This window comes from Vulpes lagopus, chromosome X, assembly GCF_018345385.1.
Source record: "Vulpes lagopus strain Blue_001 chromosome X, ASM1834538v1, whole genome shotgun sequence".
Classification (NCBI taxonomy): domain Eukaryota; kingdom Metazoa; phylum Chordata; class Mammalia; order Carnivora; family Canidae; genus Vulpes; species Vulpes lagopus.
The window spans coordinates 80443825-80469378 of record NC_054848.1 but is presented as its reverse complement, the minus strand read 5'-3'; the positions used below and the strand labels follow the sequence as shown (position 1 = coordinate 80469378).

At 34.1% G+C, this 25554-nt stretch overlaps 1 protein-coding gene across 4 annotated transcripts in view; it reads left to right on the top strand.

Annotated features, from left to right (window-relative positions):
* The window catches only part of RBM41 (RNA binding motif protein 41), a 63368-nt gene extending 44528 nt beyond the window's left edge, over nucleotides 1-18840 (top strand). For all 4 annotated transcript variants that reach the window (XM_041741131.1, XM_041741129.1, XM_041741132.1 and 1 more), the window contains 2 exons: nucleotides 11554-11701; nucleotides 13301-18840. In XM_041741131.1, the coding sequence (XP_041597065.1) occupies nucleotides 11554-11701; nucleotides 13301-13467 (315 nt within the window). In that variant the 3' untranslated portion in view covers nucleotides 13468-18840. The remainder of the gene's footprint in view (nucleotides 1-11553; nucleotides 11702-13300) is intronic.
* Nucleotides 18841-25554: the final 6714 nt, after the last annotated feature.

Sequence of the window (25554 nt, the reverse complement as noted above, 5' to 3'; positions counted from 1 at the left end):
TCCAGTTTTATTATTTTGCATGTGGATACCAACTTTTCCCAACACTATTTACTGAAGGAACTATTTTTTCCCCATTGTGTTTCTTACCCTTGACCTATAAAAAGCTGTACATTTTTTTTTTGTTTCGTTGGGTTTTTTAGTATCAGTTTTTTTAAAAGCTTTTTATTCATTAGAGACAGAGATAGTGACAGAGAACATGAATGGAGGAGAGAGAGAAGCAGGATCCCTGCTGAGACCCTGGGATCATGAATTGAGCCAAAGACAGATGCTTAACCAACTGAGCCACCCAGGCGCCCCAATTTTTTATTTACATTTTAGTTAACATATAGTGAAATGTTGGTTTCAAGAGTAGAATTTAGTGATTCATCACTTACATATAACACCCAGTAAAGCTGTACATATTAATGTATGCATCTTGATGAGTTTGAAAATAAGTGTATACCATTAAACCATCACCATATACAATGCCCTAAACTTAAAGCATCACCTCTAGAAACTTCCTTCCTCCTTTTTTCTTTTGATAATATTTAACATAAGATCCCCTCAATAAATTTTATCTAATATAGTATTGATAACTATGTGCGCTCTGTTGTACAGTAGATGTTTAGGACTTATTCATCTTGCATTAGTGAAACTGTGTACACTTGATGAACATCTCCCCAGTTACTCCACCTCTGAGCTTCCTGGTAAACGTGATTCTACCCTGCTTTTATGAGTTTGACTATGTTAGATACCTGATACAAATTCCCATTTAGTATTCTACAAATTCTCATGTGGTATTTGTTCTTCTATGTTTGGTTTATTTCACTTAGCATAGTGTCTTCCAAGTTTTTGTTGTAGCAAATGACAAGATTTTCTTCTTTTTTAAGGCCAAATAACATTCCATTGTATTTATACACATATTCTTTATCCATGCATCAGGTTGATCCCAGTTCTTTTGGGTATATACTCAGAAGTGGGATTCCTGGATTCTATTTTAGTTCTATTTTTAATTTTTTGAGGAAGCTCCATACTGTTTTCCATAGTGGTTACACCCATTTACATTCCAACCAGCAGTGTACAAAGGTTAGAATTTCTCCATATCCTCACCAAGACTTGTTTTTGTTGTTGTTATTAATAGCCATCCTAGCAGGTGTGAAGTGATATATCATTGAAGTTTTGATTTGCATTTTCTTGATGATTAGTGATATTGAGAATCTTTTTATATACCTGTTGGCCACTTGTATGTCTTTTTGAAGAAATGACAATGCAGGCCTTTTATTCATTTTTAAAATTATGTTATATGGAGTTTTTTTGTTATTGTATTTTAAGAGCTTCATTTATTTTAGATATAATCCTTTTTCAGATACATGATCCGCAAATATTTTTTCCTATTCTCTGTTTTGCCTTTTCACTTTGGTGATTTTTTTTTTTGCTCCTAAGTTTTGTATGTTGACTTTGTGTCCTACAACTTGACTGAATTTATTAATTTAACCTGTGTTAAAATAGTTAATTGTGGATTCTTTAGGGCTTATTTATTTTATTTTATTTTTTGATTGAAATTTGATTTGCCAACATATAGTACAACACCCAGTGCTCATCCCGTCAAGTACCCTCCTCAGTGCCCATCACCCAGTCACCCCATCCCCCCACCCACCTCCCCTTTACTACCCCTTGTTCGTTTCCCAGAATTAGGAGTCTCTCATGTTTTGTTACCCTCTCTAATTTTTCCCACTCATTTTCTCTCCTTTCCTCTGTAATTCCTTTCACTGTTTTTTATATTCCTTGTATGAGTGAAACCATTTAATGATTGTCCTTCTCCATTTGACTTACTTCATTCAGCATAATACCCTCCAGTTCCATCCATGTAGAAGCAGATGGTGGTATTCGTCCTTTCTAATAGCTGAGTAATATTCCATTGTATGTATACATGTATGTATATATGTACCTATATACCACATCTTCTTTATCCATTCATCTGTTGATGGACATCAAGGCTTCTTCCACAGTTTGGCTATTGTGGACTCTTTAGGGTTTTCTACACATAGGATCTTGTCATATACAAACAGAGATAATTTTACTTCTTCCTTTCCATTTTGGATGTCTTTTATTTCTTTTTTCTTTTCTAATTGCTCTGGCTAGGACTTCCAGAACTAGGTTAAATAGAAGTGACAAGAGTGGGCATCCTGGACTTGTTCCTGATCTTAGAGGGAAAGCTTTCAGTTTTTCACTGTTGAGCATGACATTAGCTCTGGGCCTTTCATATTTGGCCTATATTATGTTGAAATAAATTCCTTCTATTCCTAATTTCTTAAGCATTTTTATCATTAAAGTGTGTTGGATTTTGCCAAGTGCTTTGTCTACATCTATTGAGATGACCATGTGATTTTTATCTTTTATTCTGTTAAGGTGGTATATTACATTAATTTTTATACATGGAAACATCCTTATATTCCAGAGATAATTCACTTGGTCATGGTATATGATCCTTTTAATGTGCTTTTGAATTCATTTTACTACTTTTCTGTTGAGAATTTTTGCCTCTGTATTCATCAGGGATATTGGCCTGTAGTTTCCTTATAATGTCCTTTTTTTTTTTTTCTTTTGGTATCAGAGTAATGCTGGCCTCATAAAATTAGTTTGGGAGTGTTTCCTCCTCTTCAGTTTTTTGGAAGAGTTTGAGAAGGATTGGCAGTAATTCTTTAAATGTTTGGTAGAATTCACTCATGAACCCATCTGATCCTGGGCTTTCCTTTGCTGGGAGGTTTTTGATTACTGATTAAATCTCACAGCTTTTCTAAAACTCTTTAGATTTTCTATTTTTTCATGATTTAGTCTTGGTAGGTTGTATGTTTCTAAGAATTTATCTTTCTAGATTGACATATAGTTGTTCATAGTAGTCTCTTGCAATCCTTTTTATTTCTGTGGCATCAGTTGTACCATCTCATTTATTTCTAATTTTACTTGAGTCTTCTTTTTTCTCAGTCTAGCTAGAAGTAGTCAATTTTGTTGATATTTAAAAAAAACAGCTATTAGTTGTTTTTCTTCTATTGTTTTTCTAATCTTTTTTATTTCTGCTTTAATATTTCTTTCCTTCTACTAACTCTGGATTTAGTTTGTTCCTTTTTCTAGTTCCTTAAGTTGTAGAGTTGTTTATTTAAGATCTTTTTCTCTTCTTTTTTAAGTAGGCTCCAATGCCCAAGGTGGAACTTGAACTCAAGACCCGATATCTTTTTTTAATGTAGGCATTTATTATTATAAAATTCCTGGGATGCCTGGGTGGCTCAGTGGGTTGAGCGCCTGCCTTCCGCCCAGGGCGTGATCCTGGAGTTCTGGGATTGAGTCCCACATGGGGCCCCTGCAGGGAGCCTGCTTCTCCTCTGCCTGTGTCTCTGCCTCTCTCTCTCTCTCTCTAATGAATGAATGAATGAATGAATGAATGATCTTAAAAAAAATCCTTCCCAGCTCTCATGCAGTCCCATAATTGTTGTTATGTTGTGGTTTGTTGGAATATACAAGATGAGACTTGAGCATATTGTAGTGACAGAAAGTAGGAAAGTGCTGAAAATCCCAACATAAAAACGTTGAGTATATGTCAAAGAAGTACAGGAGCCAACTGAAAGAGTTTCTAATGACCAAAACTGGAACAATTTGTACAACAAACTAGATGAATTAATAATGGATTATAACCTAAAGTATAGGATAAATTGCTATGACTCCATACTGATGATAAATAAAATGATTGAGTAAATCAAATAACTGGGAGAGAAGACAAGTATCTCACACAGAAGAATTCTAAATAATTTATATAGATGCTCCACCTCAAACTAGGGGAACATAACTTTCCACTACTTAGTTTTGAGTTCTTAAGTGACTTCTTTCTAAAGAGTACAGTATGGAAAGGCAGGAAAAAAGTAATATTGCAGTGTAGAAACCTAACAACACTGAGCTAGGTAATTAAGGCCAACATCAATAGTCATTAATCGTGTCGACCCTATGCATGCTTGATATGTTGTGATCAAAATTGCACTTTCCTCTCTGGTCTTCCTTCTCATAATCCACAATCCCAATCTAACCACTAGAAAAAAAAAAATCTAGTAGTGGGCCATCCTACAAAATACTTGACTAGTATGCCTCAAAACTATCAAGATCACTAAAACCAAGGAAAGTCTGAGAAACTGCCACAACCAAAGAAAAGCCTAAAGACACGTGAAAACTAAATATGCTGTAGTATCCTGGATGAAGTCCTGGAACAAAAAATGGACATTAGAGAAAAACTAAGAAAGTCTAAATAAACTATGGGCTTTGGTTAATAATAAGGTATCAATATTAATTCATTTTAACAAATGCACCATAGTAATGTAAGATGTTAATAATAATTGAAACTGGGTATGGAGTATATGGGAACTATTCTATCTTCTCAGTTCTGTAATTCTAAAAATGTTCTAAAAAATAGTCTCTAAAACTTTAAAACAGATACTTGCAAAAAAATACAATACAATACTATTTATACAAAGTTCAAAACATGCAAAATAATACTGTATATTGCAGAAGGATGCCAGGAAGTTTGATCCTATGTTATTACTTGGCGTATCTGTTTTTCTGTTTCACAGAAATGTTTATCTTGTTTTTGAGCCTAGCTGCATCTGTGTGTACAATTATATTCATATATATGAATATATATATGTGTTAATATATCCATCGATACATACACATGTATATGGATGTGTGTGTGTTTGTGCGTGCACGTGCGCATATGTGTGTTTGGAACAGAGAAGATGCATCCAAGCAAGAAATGACCAAGCTACCTTGACCAGAAGTCTTCTTGATTTTTAAAAGTGTTCATATCAAAGGGAACAATTTTAGTATGGATCTTTCCTACTTGGTGAGAAACTTGCAGTATGTTTCACATACTCCTTTCTATGGTTATTTAATTTGACGATACTTTTATCTTAGGTATTTCAGAGCCAGAACTCTAGATCACCTGAATTTATTTAAGTGAATCACAAGTCAGTTAATCTGTGCCTTTGCCTTTAAGATAGAAGTATATTTAAATGCTAAATATGCAAATATCCAGCTTCTAAAGTCTTTGAGACATAGAGTCTCTTGCTTATTACAGTGTTTAATACATTTATCCATGCTTCAGTGGTTAAGTTTTTTAAGTGGGCTCTATTTTCTAGCTCTTTTTTTGTGCTGCTTCTGTCTGAATTATTCTCAAGTTCCATTAAATTAAAAAGGATATAATTTATTCCAGCTAAAATATATAGATTTTTTCCTCCATCTTTTTTTATGGTAGTAAAACACATAACTTGAGATCTACCCTCTTAACCAAATTTTAAGTATATATTACAGTATTGTTAACTATAAGCACAGTTCTGTATAGTAGATCTCTAGAACTTTTTCATTCTATGTGACTGAATTTTATAAATATGGAACAACAGCTTCCCATTTCCCTCTCCCCTTAGCCCCTGACAACCACCATTCTACCTTTTGCTTCAATGAATTTGACTAATGTAGATACCATATAAGTGAAGTCCTACAGTATTTGTCTTTCTGTTACTGGCTTATTTCACTTAGCATAGTGCACTCAAGATTCGTCCATGTTGTAGCATATGACCAGATTTACTTCCTTTTCCTGGCTGAGTAATATTCCATTGTGTGTATATTCCACATCTTCTTTATCCATGATGAACATTTCCACCTCTTGACTATCATGAACAGTGTTGCAATGAACATATGTGTTCAGCTATCTCTTTGATATTCTGATCATAATTCTTTTGGATAAGTCTCTGGAAGTGGGGTTGCTGGACCATGGTAGTTCTATTTTTAATTTTTTGAGGGACCTTTATAGTTTTCTCCATAGTGGTTGTACCATTTGACATTCTGCCAACAGTGTACAAGAATTCCAGTTTTTCTCCATCCTTACCAACTTATTTCCTACATGTGTTCTTTGGAGAAATGTCTATTTAGGTCTTTTGCCCATTTTAAAAATTTGGGTTACTTGTTTTTTTGCTATTGGGTTATAGGAGTTCCTCGTATATGTTAGATATTAACCTTTAATAAGATATATGATTTCTAAATATTTTCTGCCATTCTGTAGGTTACCTTTTCACTTTGCTGATTGTTTCCTTTGCCGTACAGTGCTTCAGTTGATGTAGTTCTACTTGATTTTTGCTTTTTCTGCCTGTGTTTCTGATGTAATATTCAAGAAATCATTGTCAAGGCAATGTCATAAAGCTTTTCCCCTAAGTTTTCTTCTGGGAGTTTTAGAGTTTCAGGTCTTATGTTTAGGACTTTGACACATTTTGAGTTGATTTTTATGCGTGTGATATAAAATGAGTCCAGTTTTATTATTTTGCATGTGGATACCAACTTTTCCCAACACTATTTACTGAAGGAACTATTTTTTCCCCATTGTGTTTCTTACCCTTGACCTATAAAAAGCTGTACATTTTTTTTTTGTTTCGTTGGGTTTTTTAGTATCAGTTTTTTTAAAAGCTTTTTATTCATTAGAGACAGAGATAGTGACAGAGAACATGAATGGAGGAGAGAGAGAAGCAGGATCCCTGCTGAGACCCTGGGATCATGAATTGAGCCAAAGACAGATGCTTAACCAACTGAGCCACCCAGGCGCCCCAATTTTTTATTTACATTTTAGTTAACATATAGTGAAATGTTGGTTTCAAGAGTAGAATTTAGTGATTCATCACTTACATATAACACCCAGTAAAGCTGTACATATTAATGTATGCATCTTGATGAGTTTGAAAATAAGTGTATACCATTAAACCATCACCATATACAATGCCCTAAACTTAAAGCATCACCTCTAGAAACTTCCTTCCTCCTTTTTTCTTTTGATAATATTTAACATAAGATCCCCTCAATAAATTTTATCTAATATAGTATTGATAACTATGTGCGCTCTGTTGTACAGTAGATGTTTAGGACTTATTCATCTTGCATTAGTGAAACTGTGTACACTTGATGAACATCTCCCCAGTTACTCCACCTCTGAGCTTCCTGGTAAACGTGATTCTACCCTGCTTTTATGAGTTTGACTATGTTAGATACCTGATACAAATTCCCATTTAGTATTCTACAAATTCTCATGTGGTATTTGTTCTTCTATGTTTGGTTTATTTCACTTAGCATAGTGTCTTCCAAGTTTTTGTTGTAGCAAATGACAAGATTTTCTTCTTTTTTAAGGCCAAATAACATTCCATTGTATTTATACACATATTCTTTATCCATGCATCAGGTTGATCCCAGTTCTTTTGGGTATATACTCAGAAGTGGGATTCCTGGATTCTATTTTAGTTCTATTTTTAATTTTTTGAGGAAGCTCCATACTGTTTTCCATAGTGGTTACACCCATTTACATTCCAACCAGCAGTGTACAAAGGTTAGAATTTCTCCATATCCTCACCAAGACTTGTTTTTGTTGTTGTTATTAATAGCCATCCTAGCAGGTGTGAAGTGATATATCATTGAAGTTTTGATTTGCATTTTCTTGATGATTAGTGATATTGAGAATCTTTTTATATACCTGTTGGCCACTTGTATGTCTTTTTGAAGAAATGACAATGCAGGCCTTTTATTCATTTTTAAAATTATGTTATATGGAGTTTTTTTGTTATTGTATTTTAAGAGCTTCATTTATTTTAGATATAATCCTTTTTCAGATACATGATCCGCAAATATTTTTTCCTATTCTCTGTTTTGCCTTTTCACTTTGGTGATTTTTTTTTTTTGCTCCTAAGTTTTGTATGTTGACTTTGTGTCCTACAACTTGACTGAATTTATTAATTTAACCTGTGTTAAAATAGTTAATTGTGGATTCTTTAGGGCTTATTTATTTTATTTTATTTTTTGATTGAAATTTGATTTGCCAACATATAGTACAACACCCAGTGCTCATCCCGTCAAGTACCCTCCTCAGTGCCCATCACCCAGTCACCCCATCCCCCCACCCACCTCCCCTTTACTACCCCTTGTTCGTTTCCCAGAATTAGGAGTCTCTCATGTTTTGTTACCCTCTCTAATTTTTCCCACTCATTTTCTCTCCTTTCCTCTGTAATTCCTTTCACTGTTTTTTATATTCCTTGTATGAGTGAAACCATTTAATGATTGTCCTTCTCCATTTGACTTACTTCATTCAGCATAATACCCTCCAGTTCCATCCATGTAGAAGCAGATGGTGGTATTCGTCCTTTCTAATAGCTGAGTAATATTCCATTGTATGTATACATGTATGTATATATGTACCTATATACCACATCTTCTTTATCCATTCATCTGTTGATGGACATCAAGGCTTCTTCCACAGTTTGGCTATTGTGGACTCTTTAGGGTTTTCTACACATAGGATCTTGTCATATACAAACAGAGATAATTTTACTTCTTCCTTTCCATTTTGGATGTCTTTTATTTCTTTTTTCTTTTCTAATTGCTCTGGCTAGGACTTCCAGAACTAGGTTAAATAGAAGTGACAAGAGTGGGCATCCTGGACTTGTTCCTGATCTTAGAGGGAAAGCTTTCAGTTTTTCACTGTTGAGCATGACATTAGCTCTGGGCCTTTCATATTTGGCCTATATTATGTTGAAATAAATTCCTTCTATTCCTAATTTCTTAAGCATTTTTATCATTAAAGTGTGTTGGATTTTGCCAAGTGCTTTGTCTACATCTATTGAGATGACCATGTGATTTTTATCTTTTATTCTGTTAAGGTGGTATATTACATTAATTTTTATACATGGAAACATCCTTATATTCCAGAGATAATTCACTTGGTCATGGTATATGATCCTTTTAATGTGCTTTTGAATTCATTTTACTACTTTTCTGTTGAGAATTTTTGCCTCTGTATTCATCAGGGATATTGGCCTGTAGTTTCCTTATAATGTCCTTTTTTTTTTTTTCTTTTGGTATCAGAGTAATGCTGGCCTCATAAAATTAGTTTGGGAGTGTTTCCTCCTCTTCAGTTTTTTGGAAGAGTTTGAGAAGGATTGGCAGTAATTCTTTAAATGTTTGGTAGAATTCACTCATGAACCCATCTGATCCTGGGCTTTCCTTTGCTGGGAGGTTTTTGATTACTGATTAAATCTCACAGCTTTTCTAAAACTCTTTAGATTTTCTATTTTTTCATGATTTAGTCTTGGTAGGTTGTATGTTTCTAAGAATTTATCTTTCTAGATTGACATATAGTTGTTCATAGTAGTCTCTTGCAATCCTTTTTATTTCTGTGGCATCAGTTGTACCATCTCATTTATTTCTAATTTTACTTGAGTCTTCTTTTTTCTCAGTCTAGCTAGAAGTAGTCAATTTTGTTGATATTTAAAAAAAACAGCTATTAGTTGTTTTTCTTCTATTGTTTTTCTAATCTTTTTTATTTCTGCTTTAATATTTCTTTCCTTCTACTAACTCTGGATTTAGTTTGTTCCTTTTTCTAGTTCCTTAAGTTGTAGAGTTGTTTATTTAAGATCTTTTTCTCTTCTTTTTTAAGTAGGCTCCAATGCCCAAGGTGGAACTTGAACTCAAGACCCGATATCTTTTTTTAATGTAGGCATTTATTATTATAAAATTCCTGGGATGCCTGGGTGGCTCAGTGGTTGAGCGCCTGCCTTCCGCCCAGGGCGTGATCCTGGAGTTCTGGGATTGAGTCCCACATGGGGCCCCCTGCATGGAGCCTGCTTCTCCCTCTGCCTGTGTCTCTGCCTCTCTCTCTCTCTCTCTAATGAATGAATGAATGAATGAATGAATGATCTTAAAAAAAATCCTTCCCAGCTCTCACTGCATCCCATAAATGTTGTTATGTTGTGGTTTTGTTTTCATTTGCCTCAAGATATTTTCTAACTTCCCTTGTTATTTCTTCTTTCACCCATTGGTTGTTCAAGAGTATGACTTTTAATTTCTACATATTTGTGAATTTTCTAGTTTTCCGTATGCTATTGGAAGTGAAGTATATTGAAATCTCCTAGTATTATTGTGTTGCTGTTTTTCCTTTCAGTTCTCTCAGTGTTTGCTTCATATATTTAGATGCTCTGACGTTGCATGCATATGTATAGTTGTTATATCTTCTCAGTGAATTGACCCTTGTGTCATTATATAATGTCCATTTTTGTCTCTTTTGACAGTTTTGACTTAAAATCTATTTTCCTTGATAAAAGCATGGTCACCCATGCTTTCTTTTGGTTATCATTTGCATGGAATATCTTTCTCTATCCTTTCATTTTTAGCTTATATGTAGCCTTAAAATATAAAGTCAGTTTCTTGTAGACAGCTATAGTTGGATCTTGATTTTTTATTCACTCAGACACTCTGTGTCTTTGACTAGAGAATTTAAAATACTTAGATGTGATATAATTATTGATAGGGAGGGACTTACTATCACCATTTATTATTTGTTTTCTGTCTTGTAGCTCCTTTGTCCCTCTTTTCCTCTCCTAATATTTCCTTTTGTTTCGTTGATTTTTTTGTAGTGATGTGATTTTTCCTTTCTTACTTTCTTTTGTTTATCTTACATAGGTATTTTCCTTGGGGCTACAATGGGGCTTACTTAAAACATAACAGTCTATCTTAAGCTGATAAGAACATAAGTTTAATAGCATCGGAGGGTTCTTTGTTTTCTTGAATGTTCTTATTTTTCTAGTATTCCATTCTTAATAGAATATTGTCTCATTTTTCTGAGAGTATTAGTGACGGTTTTTTTTGAAGTTTTCTTCACCTTGATGGTCTGTTTTTTTCATTTGCTTTCATTTCTGTTTGTTCTGTTCTCTCTTTAACATAAGAGGCTTTCCTCAGATACCTGGTATTCTGTGCCTATATTTATGAGTAATGGCCAAAAAGCAGATTGGAAGTTCTCGGCACATGAGTGGGCCATGTTGACTTTTAGCTTCATGTTAAAGCCATCTGGCTGGTTCATTTGTTGAAGAAATTCCCAATGCCAAATCAGTATTTTTTTAAAAAATCTTTTCTCTTAGAGCTAATCATATTTAGTGTGTCTTATTTATCTTAATCTCCTTATATTCAGATATAGTATTTACACCCTTATCTGTGTCTGGCATTCCCCATATTCAGAAAATGAACCACTGGTATTCACCAGAATTGGGATTGATCGTTACTAAATAGCTAATTTCAGGGGAGGATATTTCAAAATCTAGGTGGCTTTTAAACAACTTTCAATCTAGCCACCTTATTCCTTTACATTCATTGCTTAAGGTACCTGAAGCTTTCAGTTCCTAAATTGTTTGAGGATTCTTAGGTGTACATTGGGTTGATTCCTGGCTTTCCCCATTGCTGGTTTAAGATTCAGCTTTCTTGAGTACATTTATCTAATTATTTTTCAGCTTCCAGAATATTGCTGCTATTGCCTCCTTTCCTTGTTCTTTCTGATCTTGTGGGTTTGTATTTTTTTTTTAATGCCCCTATAGTTTTAGAGTTTTCTGGAGGGAGTGAAATTAGATGCCTATATTCAATCTGCCATCTTTTTCTGAAACAAATTTAACCAAAGTGAAATAGTTGCCTTACCTCCCTTATGTGATATTTCTGTTGATCCTCGGTTTATACCTTTAGGTGTTATACCTGAAGAACCTTAGCCCTCGGGTGACTGAAAGAGATCTTGTCTCATTGTTCGCCCGGTTCCAGGAGAAAAAAGGACCGCCAATTCAGTTCCGAATCATGACTGGGCGAATGAGGGGGCAGGCTTTTATCACCTTTCCCAGTAAGTAGCTTCATCTGGACAATTAATTGTAGCATCAGTTTATTGGAGACTATTTATATATACCTTCTCTAATTTAGATCTAGCCCTTTGATTTCTCCATAGCACATGAAAAGCATGTGCTTGAACAAGCACATGTGAGGAAAGAAAGAGAAGTAAGGAAAATATGTTTTCAGTGTTCCTCTATCCTCCCTTCTATGCTTCCTCTTTTCCATTGACAGTGCATGTTTGGCCACTTTATCCCATTGTCCTCACTTGTGCCCAATCTTGACACTTCCTTCTCTCTATCAAAATTTACCTTCCCTTTGCTGATGACAGTATTTCCAGTTCAAGTTATAATTGTATTACTTACTAATATATTGGTATTCTGGTCAGAATACTTATACTTGCCTTATGCCCTATTCCTTTGGGACAATGAGACCATATAAGTGAATATGCTGATTCACTAGTAATTCATAATTAACTAGTGGATGATAATAAATTCTTTTAACTATTGTTTCTTCTTAATACATAACTTCAGTATCCTAATTAAAAGAGAACAATAATCTAAGAAATCCATTTTCTATAACAGACCAGACTATCTCTTTTTTTGGAAGCTGGGTAGGAGATATAGCTTTCATTATCCCTAATCTATCATTACTGATAAACGGCCTAGTAATCTACATATAGGCAAGTGCTTTTACACATAAGCAGTACCAAACTCCCCTCCACTTTTTTCATACATTCTTATATCATCTTTCCTATCATGTTGAAGGTTTGTGGATCTTCCATACTAGTGATTTTCAATCTTATCAGGGATAAGGGCCCTTTTTAAACTTAAAATATATTTCATTGACCTCAAGCTAATATGATCCACTAATTGAAAAAAATATATAATAAAAAGGTTTTATAAACTAAGTACTTTAAAGTAGACAGTTGTTTTACTAAGAACAGCAGTATAACATTTGAAAATTGGTAGTGTATACATATGTGAGACATAAATTGGTTTAATCTAAAGACATTGCTTGTCTACCTATGATTTCACATACTCTGGGCAATGATTCCACTTCCAAATTTTTTTACATCTAGGCTCTGAGACCCATAAATTGAAAACTCCTGCTATACATTGTATACTCTTACACCTCAGGCATCCATATGCCTATAAGAATTCTTAAACTTATTTATCCCAAGGAGGGCTCCCACTCTGCCATCAAAAGAAAAAAGTAACAAAATGTCCTCAGTACCATGAAAACATCTTTTATTCATGTCATCCATTTTGAAAATGATTTTATTATCACAATACCTGTAATCTGTTATCTAAGATAGAGGTTCATATCTTATTAGTCATAGCTTAACTTTCTTTGACACACTGTCTATATTCTTGTTTCTTTACCCTTATTTTTGAATTAGGAGACACTCTCAAACATCCATTTTAAGTTTTATTGTTATTATTCTTAACCTTGCTGAGTTATACAAATTTGAGATTATGGAAAAGATAATAAAATTAAATAACTATGTAGCATTATAGCCTATATTTAACTCCAAGGCAAAACAACATAAACTAGACTTGGAATAGAATTATTAAGCCCTATGTAAATTGATGTTTTCTTCTTTCTCTTTTAGATAAGGAGATAGCATGGCAAGCACTACATCTAGTAAATGGATATAAACTACGTGGGAAAATATTGGTGATAGAATTTGGAAGGAACAGAAAGCAACGGTCAGATCTCCAGGCTACTTCTCTCATATCGTCTACTACAGATAACACCCCAGAAATCAGTGGTAGCTAAAAGATACATAGATGGTGAGTCACAGGAGGTCTTTCTTGCATCAGAATCTTGGATCTAGGATTTGTGTATAGATAACAATTTGTTTGGATTTGAAGAAGAGAAACTAACAGGGGGAGAGAAAAATCTAAGATAATCCCTCTCAGTTTCAGAATGAATTGGTAGAAAACATTTTTTATAATCAAAGACTATATAGGACAGACATATGCAAAGTATGAAGTATAGGGTACAAAGAGTATCATTTTCTCAGGATAAATTACAAAGGATTATTTCTAAGGATTTTTTAAGTCTTTATAATTTATCTGGGGTCTTAAATATTTGTCTCTGAAGATAACATTATTTCCAAGATTGCCTCCTATATGCAGAACTAAAAAACTAATGTTGAAATATTTATTTACTAGAGCTCATTTATCCCTAATTATATCCATCTAGTAAATAAATGACCAAGACCCCAGGCCTAAACATCAACAAATGCTGTTGAATGAGAACTATCATCAGTGACAATATGTATTTTCATAAGTCAGTCCACATAGTTAATGAGTGCTTCCCCATAAAGTTATCAGTGTCTTCAAAAAGCTATATATTTTTCTAATGAAAGCATTTAGGCCAAAATGTTGATGTTCTCATAGTCATTTAAGCTAGCTTCCATTGAGTAATCATTGAATTCAAAGCAATAAACATTGAATGAGTATATAATATATTAGATATATTAATTTTAGAAGACGAACATACTAGCAATCAATACTAAAGGAGGGTGGGAAGAAAGCATTCTCTAGAAGAGAGCCACTCATTCCCAAATCCATCAGTTGTTCGTTTGTAGTTGCTGTAGAATAGAAAGAAAGTATGATATAGAGGAAGTAGTACAAACTTTGGAATCAGATCTGTGTGAACTTCACACCACACTTACCACTTTGTGACCTTGGCAAATCGCTTAATCTGAGCCTCAGTTTTCTATAAAATGAGGATAACAATACTACTTACCTCATTGGGGTGTAAGTATTAAGTGAGAGGATATTATTTTGGCTGAAGAACAGGAAGAAAAAAAATGAAGAAAGTTGAACACAGAGTGGGACCATTAAGTACTCCAACATACTTGTAATGAGAAGACCAGAAAAAGAGAAGAGAAAGAAAGAAGCAGAAAAAATATTCCAATAAATAATGGATGTAAATGTTCTATATTTGATGAGAAACATTACCTGCACATTCAAGAATTTCAACAAACCCCCAGTAGGATAAAGAAGAAATCCACAGATACATCATAACAAAAATGAAAAACATAAAACTCAAAGACAAAGGGAAACTCTTGAAAGTGACAGGAGAAAAATGAAGCATCACTTACAAGAGAACCCCAATCAGATTAACAGCTGACTTCTCATCAGAAACAATGGAGGTGGCAGTGTAATAACACATTCAAAGTGCTCAAAGAAAACAACTGTCAATATAGAATCCTACATCCAATAAAGCTGTGTTTTTAAAAATGAAGATAAGATACAAGCTTTCCCACATAGTCATAAACTTTTGTTGCTGACAGACCTAATAGGAATATTAATGTAAATTCTTCAGTAAGAAAGAAGTGACCTCAGATAATAATTTAAATCTACACATAGGGAAGCAACACAGGTAAAAGTAATTACATAATTAGAAAAGACTGTCTAATGCATTTTTCCTTCTCTTAATAATTTAAAAAGCAGTTTTATAAAGCAATATGTACATAGTTGCATTATTGGATTTATAATATATAAAATGCAGTTTGTTTGCTAATCATAGTACATAGGAGATGGCTGGAAGCAAAGCTGTATTGGACTATAGAAATGACTCCAGATGGTAACTCAAATCTATAGGAACAAGTGAAAGCAAGAAATGGGAAACAAAATTAATATATAAAAGTATCAAATATTTATTTGCTCTTCTTTCTTCTTTGAGCTTCTTTAAAAGGCATAAAATTATATCAAGTAATAATTGTAACAGTGTATTGTTGGGTTAATGTGTAGAAGTAATATGTATAACAATACTACAAAAAAGTGGAGAGAGAAATAGGTTCATATAGGAATAAGGTGTTCATATAATTGGAATTTAGTTTATATGTCTGAAGCCAATTCAGTTAAGATTTGTATGGTAAACCCTAGAGCAACCACTATGAAACTAACTGAAAATATATAGTGAAAATATTATTAAAGAAATTTTTCATTAGAAAATATTCAATGCAAAAGGATGAATAGAGAAAGACAAAAACAAACAAACCCAGAGACATACAGGAAACAAACACTAAAATGGCAGTCTTAAGTCCACCTGTATTAATAATAACAATAAATATGAATGGATTAAACTGAGAAAATGGATCAAACTGGGAAAAACAAACAAGATTCACCTCTATGCTATCTGTTAGAGGCATACTTTATATTCAAAGATACAAACAGTTTGAAGGTAAAAGAATAGAAAGAAATATCAGGCAAATGGCAACTGTAAGAAAACTGGAGTGGCTATATTAATATCAGATAAAATAGACTTTAAAACAAAAAATATAAAAAAAATAAAAATAAAACAAAAAATATCATTAGACATATAAACTGACATAATGATAAAAGAGTCAACCCATCAGAAAGAGCAAAATTATATATATATACCTAACAACAGAGCACCAAAATACATGAATCAAAAACTGAACTAAACGAAGGGAGAAATACACACAAGTCTACAATAAGAGTTGGGGTATTCAGCCCATTTTCAATAATAGAACGATTAGATGATAAACAAGGAAATAAAAGACTTGAACAGTGCCATAATGAACTAGACCTTAAAGTGATTTATAAAACACTTAACCCAGCACAAACAGATTCACACATTCCTCTCAAGGGCACATGAAATATCTCCAGGTTAGATCATGCCATAGAACATAAAAAAAATTTCAGTAAATTTAAGTGGACTGAAATCATGTTTTCTGATTTCATGGAATAGAGTTAGAAATCAATAACAAGGATCCCTGGGTGGCGCAGCGGTTTGGCGCCTGCCTTTGGCCCAGGGCGTGATCCTGGAGACCCGGGATCGAATCCCACGTCGGGCTTCCGGTGCATGGAGCCTGCTTCTCCCTCTGCTTGTGTCTCTGCCTCTCTCTCTCTCTCTCTGTGTGACTATCATAAATAAATAAAAATTTTAAAAAAAGAAATCAATAACAGAAAGTTGAGGAACTTATAAACGTGAATTAGACACACTATTACATGCCCAATGGGTCAAATAAAAAATCACAAGGGAAATTAGGAAATCTCCTGGGATGAATGAAAAGACACAACATACCAAAATGTTGGATGCACCGAAAGCAGTGCTTGGAAAGAAATTTATAAATACAAATGCCTTATATTTAACAAGAAAGATCACATATCAATATGTCTTATGCCTAAGACACTGGGAAAAGAAGAGCAAACTAAACTTAGAGCAAGGAGAAGGAAATAAATTAAAAAGATTAGATAAATAAATGACAGAGAATATAACAACAATAGAGAATGTCAATGAAGCTAATAGTTGGTTCTATAAAAAATATCAACAAAAGTGACAAACCTTTTGTTAGATTGACCAGGAAAAAAAGAAGACTCAAATTACTGGAATCAGAAGTGAAGGAGGGAACATTACTACCACCCTTTTAGAAATAAAAAAGTATGAAGGAAAACTATGCACATTTATATTATCAATAAATTAGATAACTTAGATGAAATAGAAAAATTCCTAGAAACACACAAACTGCTGAAACCAATGGAAAACAATCCATAAAGGTCTATAATAAGCATAGAGATTAATTAATAATTTTTCAAAATGCCCACAAGAAAAAGCTTAAGCTCAAATGGCTTCTCAGATAAATTCTAGAAAACATTAAAGAATTAATACAAATTCTTTACATACTCTTCCAAAAAGGAGAAGAAGGAGCACTTCTAATAATATACTACAAACATGGAAGAACCCTGAAAGCATGCTAAATAAAAAAAGCCAGTTACAAAAGACTATATAATTATATGATTCCATATATATGAAGTGTCTAGAATTGGTAAATATATAGAGACAGTGAATTAGTGGTTGCTCAGGGCTGGGGTAATAGCAGAATTGTATGAGGTTTCTTTAGAGGTTGATTAAAGTGTTCTAAAATTGATTATGGTGATAATTGTACAACTCTATGAATATACTATAAATAATGAATTGTGTACCTTAAATAGGTGAATTGTATGTATATGAATTATATCTCAAAGTCACCAAAAAAAGAAATTGGATACAACCCAACTGTCCATCAATAGGTAAATGAATAAATAAATTATGACACATTCATTTCGTGGAATATTATACATCCATTAAAATAATGGGGTATATCTATGAATACATTCTGATCTGTATGGTATGCAGAATTTTGTATTTATTTACAAAGTAAGAAATGATATAATATGAATGCATTTTATAAACAAAAACATTTGTATATGTATGATACACGTGTATATAGGTATTTCTGAATAAATTTAGGAAAAAGCTGGGAAATATATGTACCAAATTGTAAACCTTTTAGAAGTGGGATTACATAGGCTGAAAGGAGACTTCTGCTTTATAAAATTTTTAAAGTCGTGTTATTTGGGGTGATTTTTACTTTTTCAGTTTTTTTTTAATTAAAAAGAATTTTGATACTCTACAAATGACTTGGCTTCCAGAATATTTGTCAGGCCTGCTCTGAGGATATCATCTAACTATACTCAGGACAAACTCCTATTCCTTTGATATACTGCTCACTTAATATTAACTCTTCAATTTTAAGTATAGTGTAAGGGGAAGAAGTAAGTTATCCTGGTATAACCTCTTGCACATGTTACCCAAGGACATACTTCTAAGCTGGACTTTTCAGAAGAAACTTACTCCTGTTGAATGGAAAATCTCACCTCTTCCCTTTGCTAGACCTGCAGATCACTAACAATAGAGGAAAATAAAAATGGAGGATCTCCCTCAACTGGTGCATAAACAAACTGTGGGATAGCCATATAATGGAATCCTACTCAGCAATAAAAACTGTGATGAACTGCAATACATGCAACAACTTAGATGAATCTCAAATGCATTTTGTTAAGTAAAAGAAGCCAAACTCAAAAGGCTACTTACTGTTCGATTCCATTTATATGACGTCATGGAAAAGGCAAAACTATAGGAACAGAGAACAAATCAGTGGATGTCAGGGGTTAAAAATGGCAGACTGATTACAAAATGGTAGCACAAGGAATTTGTTTTAATAATGGAAAGTTTCTGTATCTTGATTATAGTTGACTGTATGCATTTGTCAAAACAAATTATATTCAAGAAAGGATTAATTTTACTATATGTGAATTTTTAAATAAATATAATTTTTGATGGAGAGAAGAACAAGTTTTGTAAAGTCATTTTCATAAAGTACTGTTTCTATTCTATGGTCTTTTGATTACATGGAAGACTTAAAGTCACTTAGCTACTCTTCCTTATTTTCTGCACACAGGTCAGGAGAAATCATCGGTTAAAAACATCTATATATACATACACATATAAACCCACCATAAAAAAGTCAAAAGACAAACTAGAAAATAATTTGCCATGCACAAGGAGCTAATTTCCTTATTATATAATAATATATAATTTTCTTAATGTAAAAAAGTCAATAATGCAATAAAAATGGGTAAATAAGTTATAGAAACATAAATGACAAAAAAATTGAGATATATAGAAAAATCACAAAGATAGCAAGAGTTACCATATATCCTTCACCAAAGCCTCTCCTAATGTTAACACTTTATATAACCATAATATAATTATCAAAAAGCAGGAAAATAATATCAATACAGTATAATTAGTTTACAGACTTTATTTGTTTTCCATTTGTCCCACTAATTTCTTTTTTTTTTTTTTTTGGATCCAGGTTCAAATCCAGTATCCCACATTGCATTTATTATTTATTGCAGTTATTTTGTAGAATGTCCCTAATTAGGGTTTGTCTGATAATTTCCTGTTTTAGACTGAAATTATATGTTTTTGGTAAGAATACCACAGAACTGATGTGCCCTTTTTTTAAAAAAAAAGTTTCAGAGCTAGAGTTTAGAGATTCAGCAGTTGGCATATAACACCCAGTGCACATTACATCAAGTGCCCTCCTTAATGCCCATCACCCAGTTACCCCATTGCCCCTGCCCACCTCCCCGCCAGCAAACCTGTTTGCTAGAGTTCAGCATCTTTTATGGTTTGCCTCACTCTCAATTTTCATCTTATTTTATTTTTCCTTCCCTTCCCCTATGTTCATCTGTTTTGTTTCTTAAATTCTACCTTTGAGTGAAATATTTGTCTTTCTCTGACTTACTTCACTTTGCATAATACCCTCTAGTTCTATGTCTTTGCAAATGGCAATATTTCATTCTTATTGATGGCTGAGTAATATTCCATTATATATATGTTAATATTCCACCCACTTCTTCACTATCCATTCATCTGTCAATGGATAGCTGGATTATTTCCAAATTTTAACTGTTGTGGACATTGCTGCTATAAACATTGGGGTGCATGGGCCTCTTTGAATCACTATGTTTGTATCCTTTAGATAAATACCTAATAGTGCAATTACTGGGTCATAGGGTAGCTCTATTTTGAACTTTTGGAGGAACTTGCATACTGTTTTCCTGAGTGGCTGCACCAGTTTTACATTCCCACCAACAGTGTAAGAGGGAGGGTTACCTTTCTCTACATCCTCACCAACATCTGTTGTTTCCTGAGTTGTTTATTTCTAACAGGTGTGAGATAGTATCTCATTGTGGTTTTGATTTAGATTTCCCTGATGCCTAGTGATGTTGAGCATTTTTTCTTGTGTCTGTTGGCCATTTGTATATCTTCTTCAGAGAAATGTCTGTTTATGTCTTCTGCCCAATTCCTGACTGGAGTTTTATTGGGGGGTGTTGAGTTTGATAAGTTCTTTATAGATTTTAGATACTAGCCTTTTGTCTGATAAGACATTTGAAAATATCTTTTCTCATTTCATAGGTTACCTTTTAGTTTTGTTGACTGTTGTCTTTGCTATGCAGAAGCTTTTTATCTTGATGAAGTCCCAGTAGTTCATTTTTGCTTTTGTTTCCCTTGTCTCCAGACAAATGTTTAGCAAGAAGTTACTGCAGCCAAGGTCAAAGAGGTCGCTGCCTGTGTTCTGTAGGATTTTAGTGGTTTCCTGTCTCATATTTAGGTCTTTCATCCATTTTGAGTTTATTTTTGTGTATGGTGTAAGAAAGTGCTACAGTTTTATTCTTCTGCATGTGACTGTCCAATTTTCCCAACATCATTTGTTGAAGAGACTTTTTTCCATTGGATTTTCTTCCCTGTTTTGTCAAAGATTAGTTGACCATAGAGTTAGGGGTCCATTCCTGGGTTCTTTGTTCTGTTTCATTGATCTATGTGCCTTTTTTTGTGCCAATACCATACTATCTTGATTATGACAGCTTTGTAATACAGCTTGAAATCTGGAATTGTGATGCCTCCAGCTTTGGTTTTCTTTTACAACATTCTTTTGGCTACTCCAGGTCTTTGATTCCATATAAATTTTAAAATTCTTTGTTCCAGCTCTGTGAAAATTGTTGATAGTGTTTTGATAGGGATTGCATTGAATGTGTAGATTGCTTTGGGTAGCATAGACCTTTTAACAATATTTGTTATTCCAATCCATGAGCATGGAATGTTTTTCCCATTTATTACCTTCCTCAATTTCTTTCACAAGTGTTCTATAGTTTTCAGAGTACAGATCTTTTACCTCTTTGGTTAGGTTTATTCCTAGGTATCTTATAGGTTTGGATGCAATTGTAAATGGGATTAGTTCCTTTATTTCTTTCTTCTGCTTCATTGTTAGTGTTAGAAATGTAACTGATTTCTGTGCATTGATTTTGTATCCCGCAACTTTGCTGAATTCCTGGACCAGTTCAGACAATTTTTTGTGGAGTCCAAAGTCATTTGGACTTTCTACATAGAGTATCGTGTCATCTGTGAAGAGTGAAAGTTTGACTTCTTCTCTGCCAATGTGTATGTCTTTTATTTCTTTTTGTTGTCTGATTGCTGAGGCTGGGACTTCCAGTACTGTGTTTAACAACAGTGGTGAGAGTGGACATCTCTGTCATATTCCTGACCTTAGGGGAAAAGCTCTTAGTTTTTCCCCATTGAGAGTGATATTTGCTGTGCGTTTTTCTTATGTGGCTTTTATGATATTGAAGTATGTTCCCTCTGTCCCTACGCTGTGGAGAGTTTTAATCAAGAAAGGATGCTGTATTTTGTCAAATGATTTTTCTCCATCAATTGGGAGGATCATACAGTTCTTATCCTTTCTTTTATTAATGTGGCATATCACATTGATTCATTTGTGGATGTTGAACCACACTTGCAGCACAGGAATAAATCCCACTTGGTCATCGTGAATAATTTTTTTAATGTACTGTTAGATCCTATTAGCTAGTATCTTGGTGAGAATTTTTACATCCATGTTCATCAGGGATATTGGTTTGTAATTCTTTTTGTTGGGGTCTTTGGTTTTGGGATCTACGTAATGCTAGCCTCATTGAGTGAGTTTGGAAGTTTTCCTTCCATTGCTATTTTTTGAAATGGTTTCAGAATAGGTATTAATTCTTCTTTAAATGTCACAATTCCACTGGGAGGCACCCAGCCCTGAACTCTTGTTGGGAGATTTTTGATTACTGATTCAATTCCCTTGCTGGTTATGTGTCTCTTTAGGTTTTCTATTTCTTCCTGTTTCAGTTTTGGTCGTTTTTTTTTTAATGTTTCTAGGAATGCATCCATTTCTTCCAGATTGCGTAACTTGTTGACATATAATTGTTCATAATATCCTCTTATAATTGTATTTTTGTAGTGTTGGTCATGATCTCTCCTCTTTCATTTGTGATTTTATTTATTTGGGTCCTTTCTCTTTTTGATAAGTCTGGCTAAAGGGTTTATTGATTTTATTAATTATTTTGAAGAACCATCTCCTAGATTTGTTGATCTGTTTTACTGGGGGTTTTTTGTTTCTGTATCATTGATTTCTGCTCTAATCTTAATTATTTCCCTTCTTCTGCTAGTTTTAGGCTTTATTTGCTATTCTTTTTCTAGCTTCTTTAGGTGTAAGGTTAGGTTTGTATTTGAGACTTTTCTTGTTTTTTGAGAAAGGCCTGTATACTTCCCTCCGAATGCCTTTGTTGCATCCGAAAGGTTCTGAACTGTCGTGTTTTCATTTTCACTTGCTTCCATGTATTTTTAAAATTCTTTTATTTCCTGGTTGACCCATTCACTCTTTAGTAGGATGCTCTTTAACCTTCATGTATTTGTGTTCCTTCCAAATTTTTCTTGTGTTTGACTTGAGGTTTCAACGCATTTTTTTCTGAAACTATTCATGGTAAAATCTTAATCTTTTGCTACTGTTTGAGACCTGATTTGTGACCCAGTATGTCATCTATTCTGCAGAACATTCCATGTGCACTCAAAAAGAATGTGTATTCTACTGCTTTAGGATAAATGCTCTGAATATATCTGTTACTCCATCTGGTCCAGTGTGTCATTCAAAGCCCTTGTTTCCTTGTTGATACTCTGCTTAGGTGATCTTTCTATTTCTGTGAGTGCAGTGTTAAAGTCTACTATTATTGTATTATTATCAATGAGTTTCTTTAATTTTGTTATTAATTCCTTTATATATTTGGCTCCTTCCAAGTTGGGTGCATAGATATTTCCAATTGTTAGATCTTCTTGCTGGCTAGACCCTTTTATTATGACATAGTGTCCTTCTTCGTCTCTTATTACAGTCTTTGGTTTAAAATCTAGTTTGTCTGATATTAGTATGGATACTCCAGCTTTTTCTTGATTTCCATTAGCATGATAAATGGCTCTCCACCCCTTACTTTCTTTTTTTAAGGTTTTATTTATTTTCGTGTGAGAGACACAGAGAAAGAGGCAGAGACATAGGCAGAGGGAGAGGCAGGCCCCTTGAGGGGAGCCTGATGTGGGACTCGATCTTGGGACTCTAGGACCATGCCCTGAACTGAAGGCAGATGCCCAACCACTGAGCCACCCAGGCATCCCTCCACCCCTTACTTTCAATCTGGAGGTGCCTTTGCATTGAAGATGAATCTCTTGTAAACAGTATAGGGATGGGTCTTTTTTTTTTAAATCCATTCTGATACCCTATGCCTTTTGATTGGAGTATTTAGTCCATTTACATTCAGAGTGATTATTGATAGATATGAATTTAGTGTCATTGTATTACCTGTAAAGTCGCTGTTTCTGTAGATTGTCTCTGTTCCTTTCTAGAGTTTGTTACTTCTGGACTCTCTCTTTGCTCAAGGGATCCCCTTTAATATTTCTTGCAGGGCTGATTTAGTGTTCATAAAGTCCTTTAGTTTTTGTTTGTCCCAGAAACTCTTTATCTCTCTTTCTATTATGAATGGCAGCCTTGCTGGATAAAGTATTCTCGACTATGTATTTTTGCCATTTAGTATATTGAATATATCATGCCAGTTCTCTCTGGGTTCCAGGTCTCTGTGGATAGCTTTGCTGCCAGACTTATGTTTTTACGTTTTTAGGTTAAGAACCTCGTCCTGAGCTGCTTTCAGGATTTTCTTCTTATCTTTGAAATTTGCAAGCTTCACTATTATATGTGGAGGTGTTGACCAATTTTTATTGATTTTTATGGGGGTTCTCTATTCATCCTAGACTTGAATACCTGTCTTGTTTTCTTCCCCAGATAAGGGAAGTTCTCAGCTATAATTTGTTCAAATAAACCTGCCCCTCTTTCCCCCTCTTCATCTTCTGGGACCCCTATTATCTGGATATTATTTTGCTTTATGGGATCACTGAGTTCTCTAAGCCTCCCTTCCTGATCCAGTAGCTGTCTTTGTTTCTTCTTTTTAGCTTCCTTATTCTCCATCATTTTATCTTTTATATCACTGACCCTCTCTACTGCATCATTTATCCTTGCTTTTAGAGCCTCCATTTGTGACTGCATCTGGGTAATAGCATTTTTAATTTATACCTGACTTGATTTTAGTTTTTATTTCTACAGTAAGGAATTCTCTAGTCTCTTCTATGCCTTTTTCAAGCCCAGTTGGTATCTTTATAATTGCTGTTTTAAATTCTAGTTCAGGGGGTCCCTGGGTGGCTCGGTGGTTTAGCACCTGCCTTTGGCCCAGGGCATGATCCTGGAGTCCCAGGATCGAGTCCCACATCGGGCTCCCTGCATGGAGTCTGCTTCTCCCTCTGCCTGTGTCTCGGCCTCTCTCTCCGTCTGTGTATCTCATGAATAAATAAATAAAATCTTAAAAAAATAAATTCTAGTTCAGACATCTTACTTACATCCATATTGATTATATCCCTGGCAGTGAGTACTACCTCCTGTTCCTTCTCTTGGGGTGAATTTTTCCATCTTGTCATTTTATCCAGAAAAGAAGAAAGAAAGAGAAAAGACTACAATAACAACAACAGAAAAAAACAAAACAAAATAAGGAAAAAATCAAACAAGAAACAGAACAAGAAAAACTAGGTCCTGTGTGTGTGTTGGTCTGCTTGTTAAAAGAAACTAGATCCTCAAATAGGAAAGAAAAAATAACTTACGTAGAGAGAAAAATAAAATACAATGAAAGGAAACCAAAATTAAAAAATATTTGTATATAACATATATATATATATAAATTAAAATTTAAAAGGAATTGAAAAATAAAATAGCTGAAAAACTAACGCTGAAAGGAAGACTAAAGAATAAAAAGAATCATGAATGCTATATACTGTTTTTCCCAAGAGCTGAAGCTTTGCAGCTCTCTATGATCAGTAAACTTGGTACTAGCCAGTTGTTCCTGCTGGTCTTCTGGAGGAGAGGCCTGTTGCACTGATTCTCAGGTGCTCTTGGTCTTGTGGAAATGCGCCTCCCTTGCCACGGGGCCTGGCTCAGTGTAAGTAGCCCTGGATTCCACTATGTGATGTCGTTTTGCTCCCTGAAGGCTTTCAGCACTGATGGGTGGGATGAAAATGGCAGCACCCCTTTCTCTATCCCTAGAGCTGAATGCTTTTGCCCCCCACTCTTCAGTGAACCCTCATAGAAAA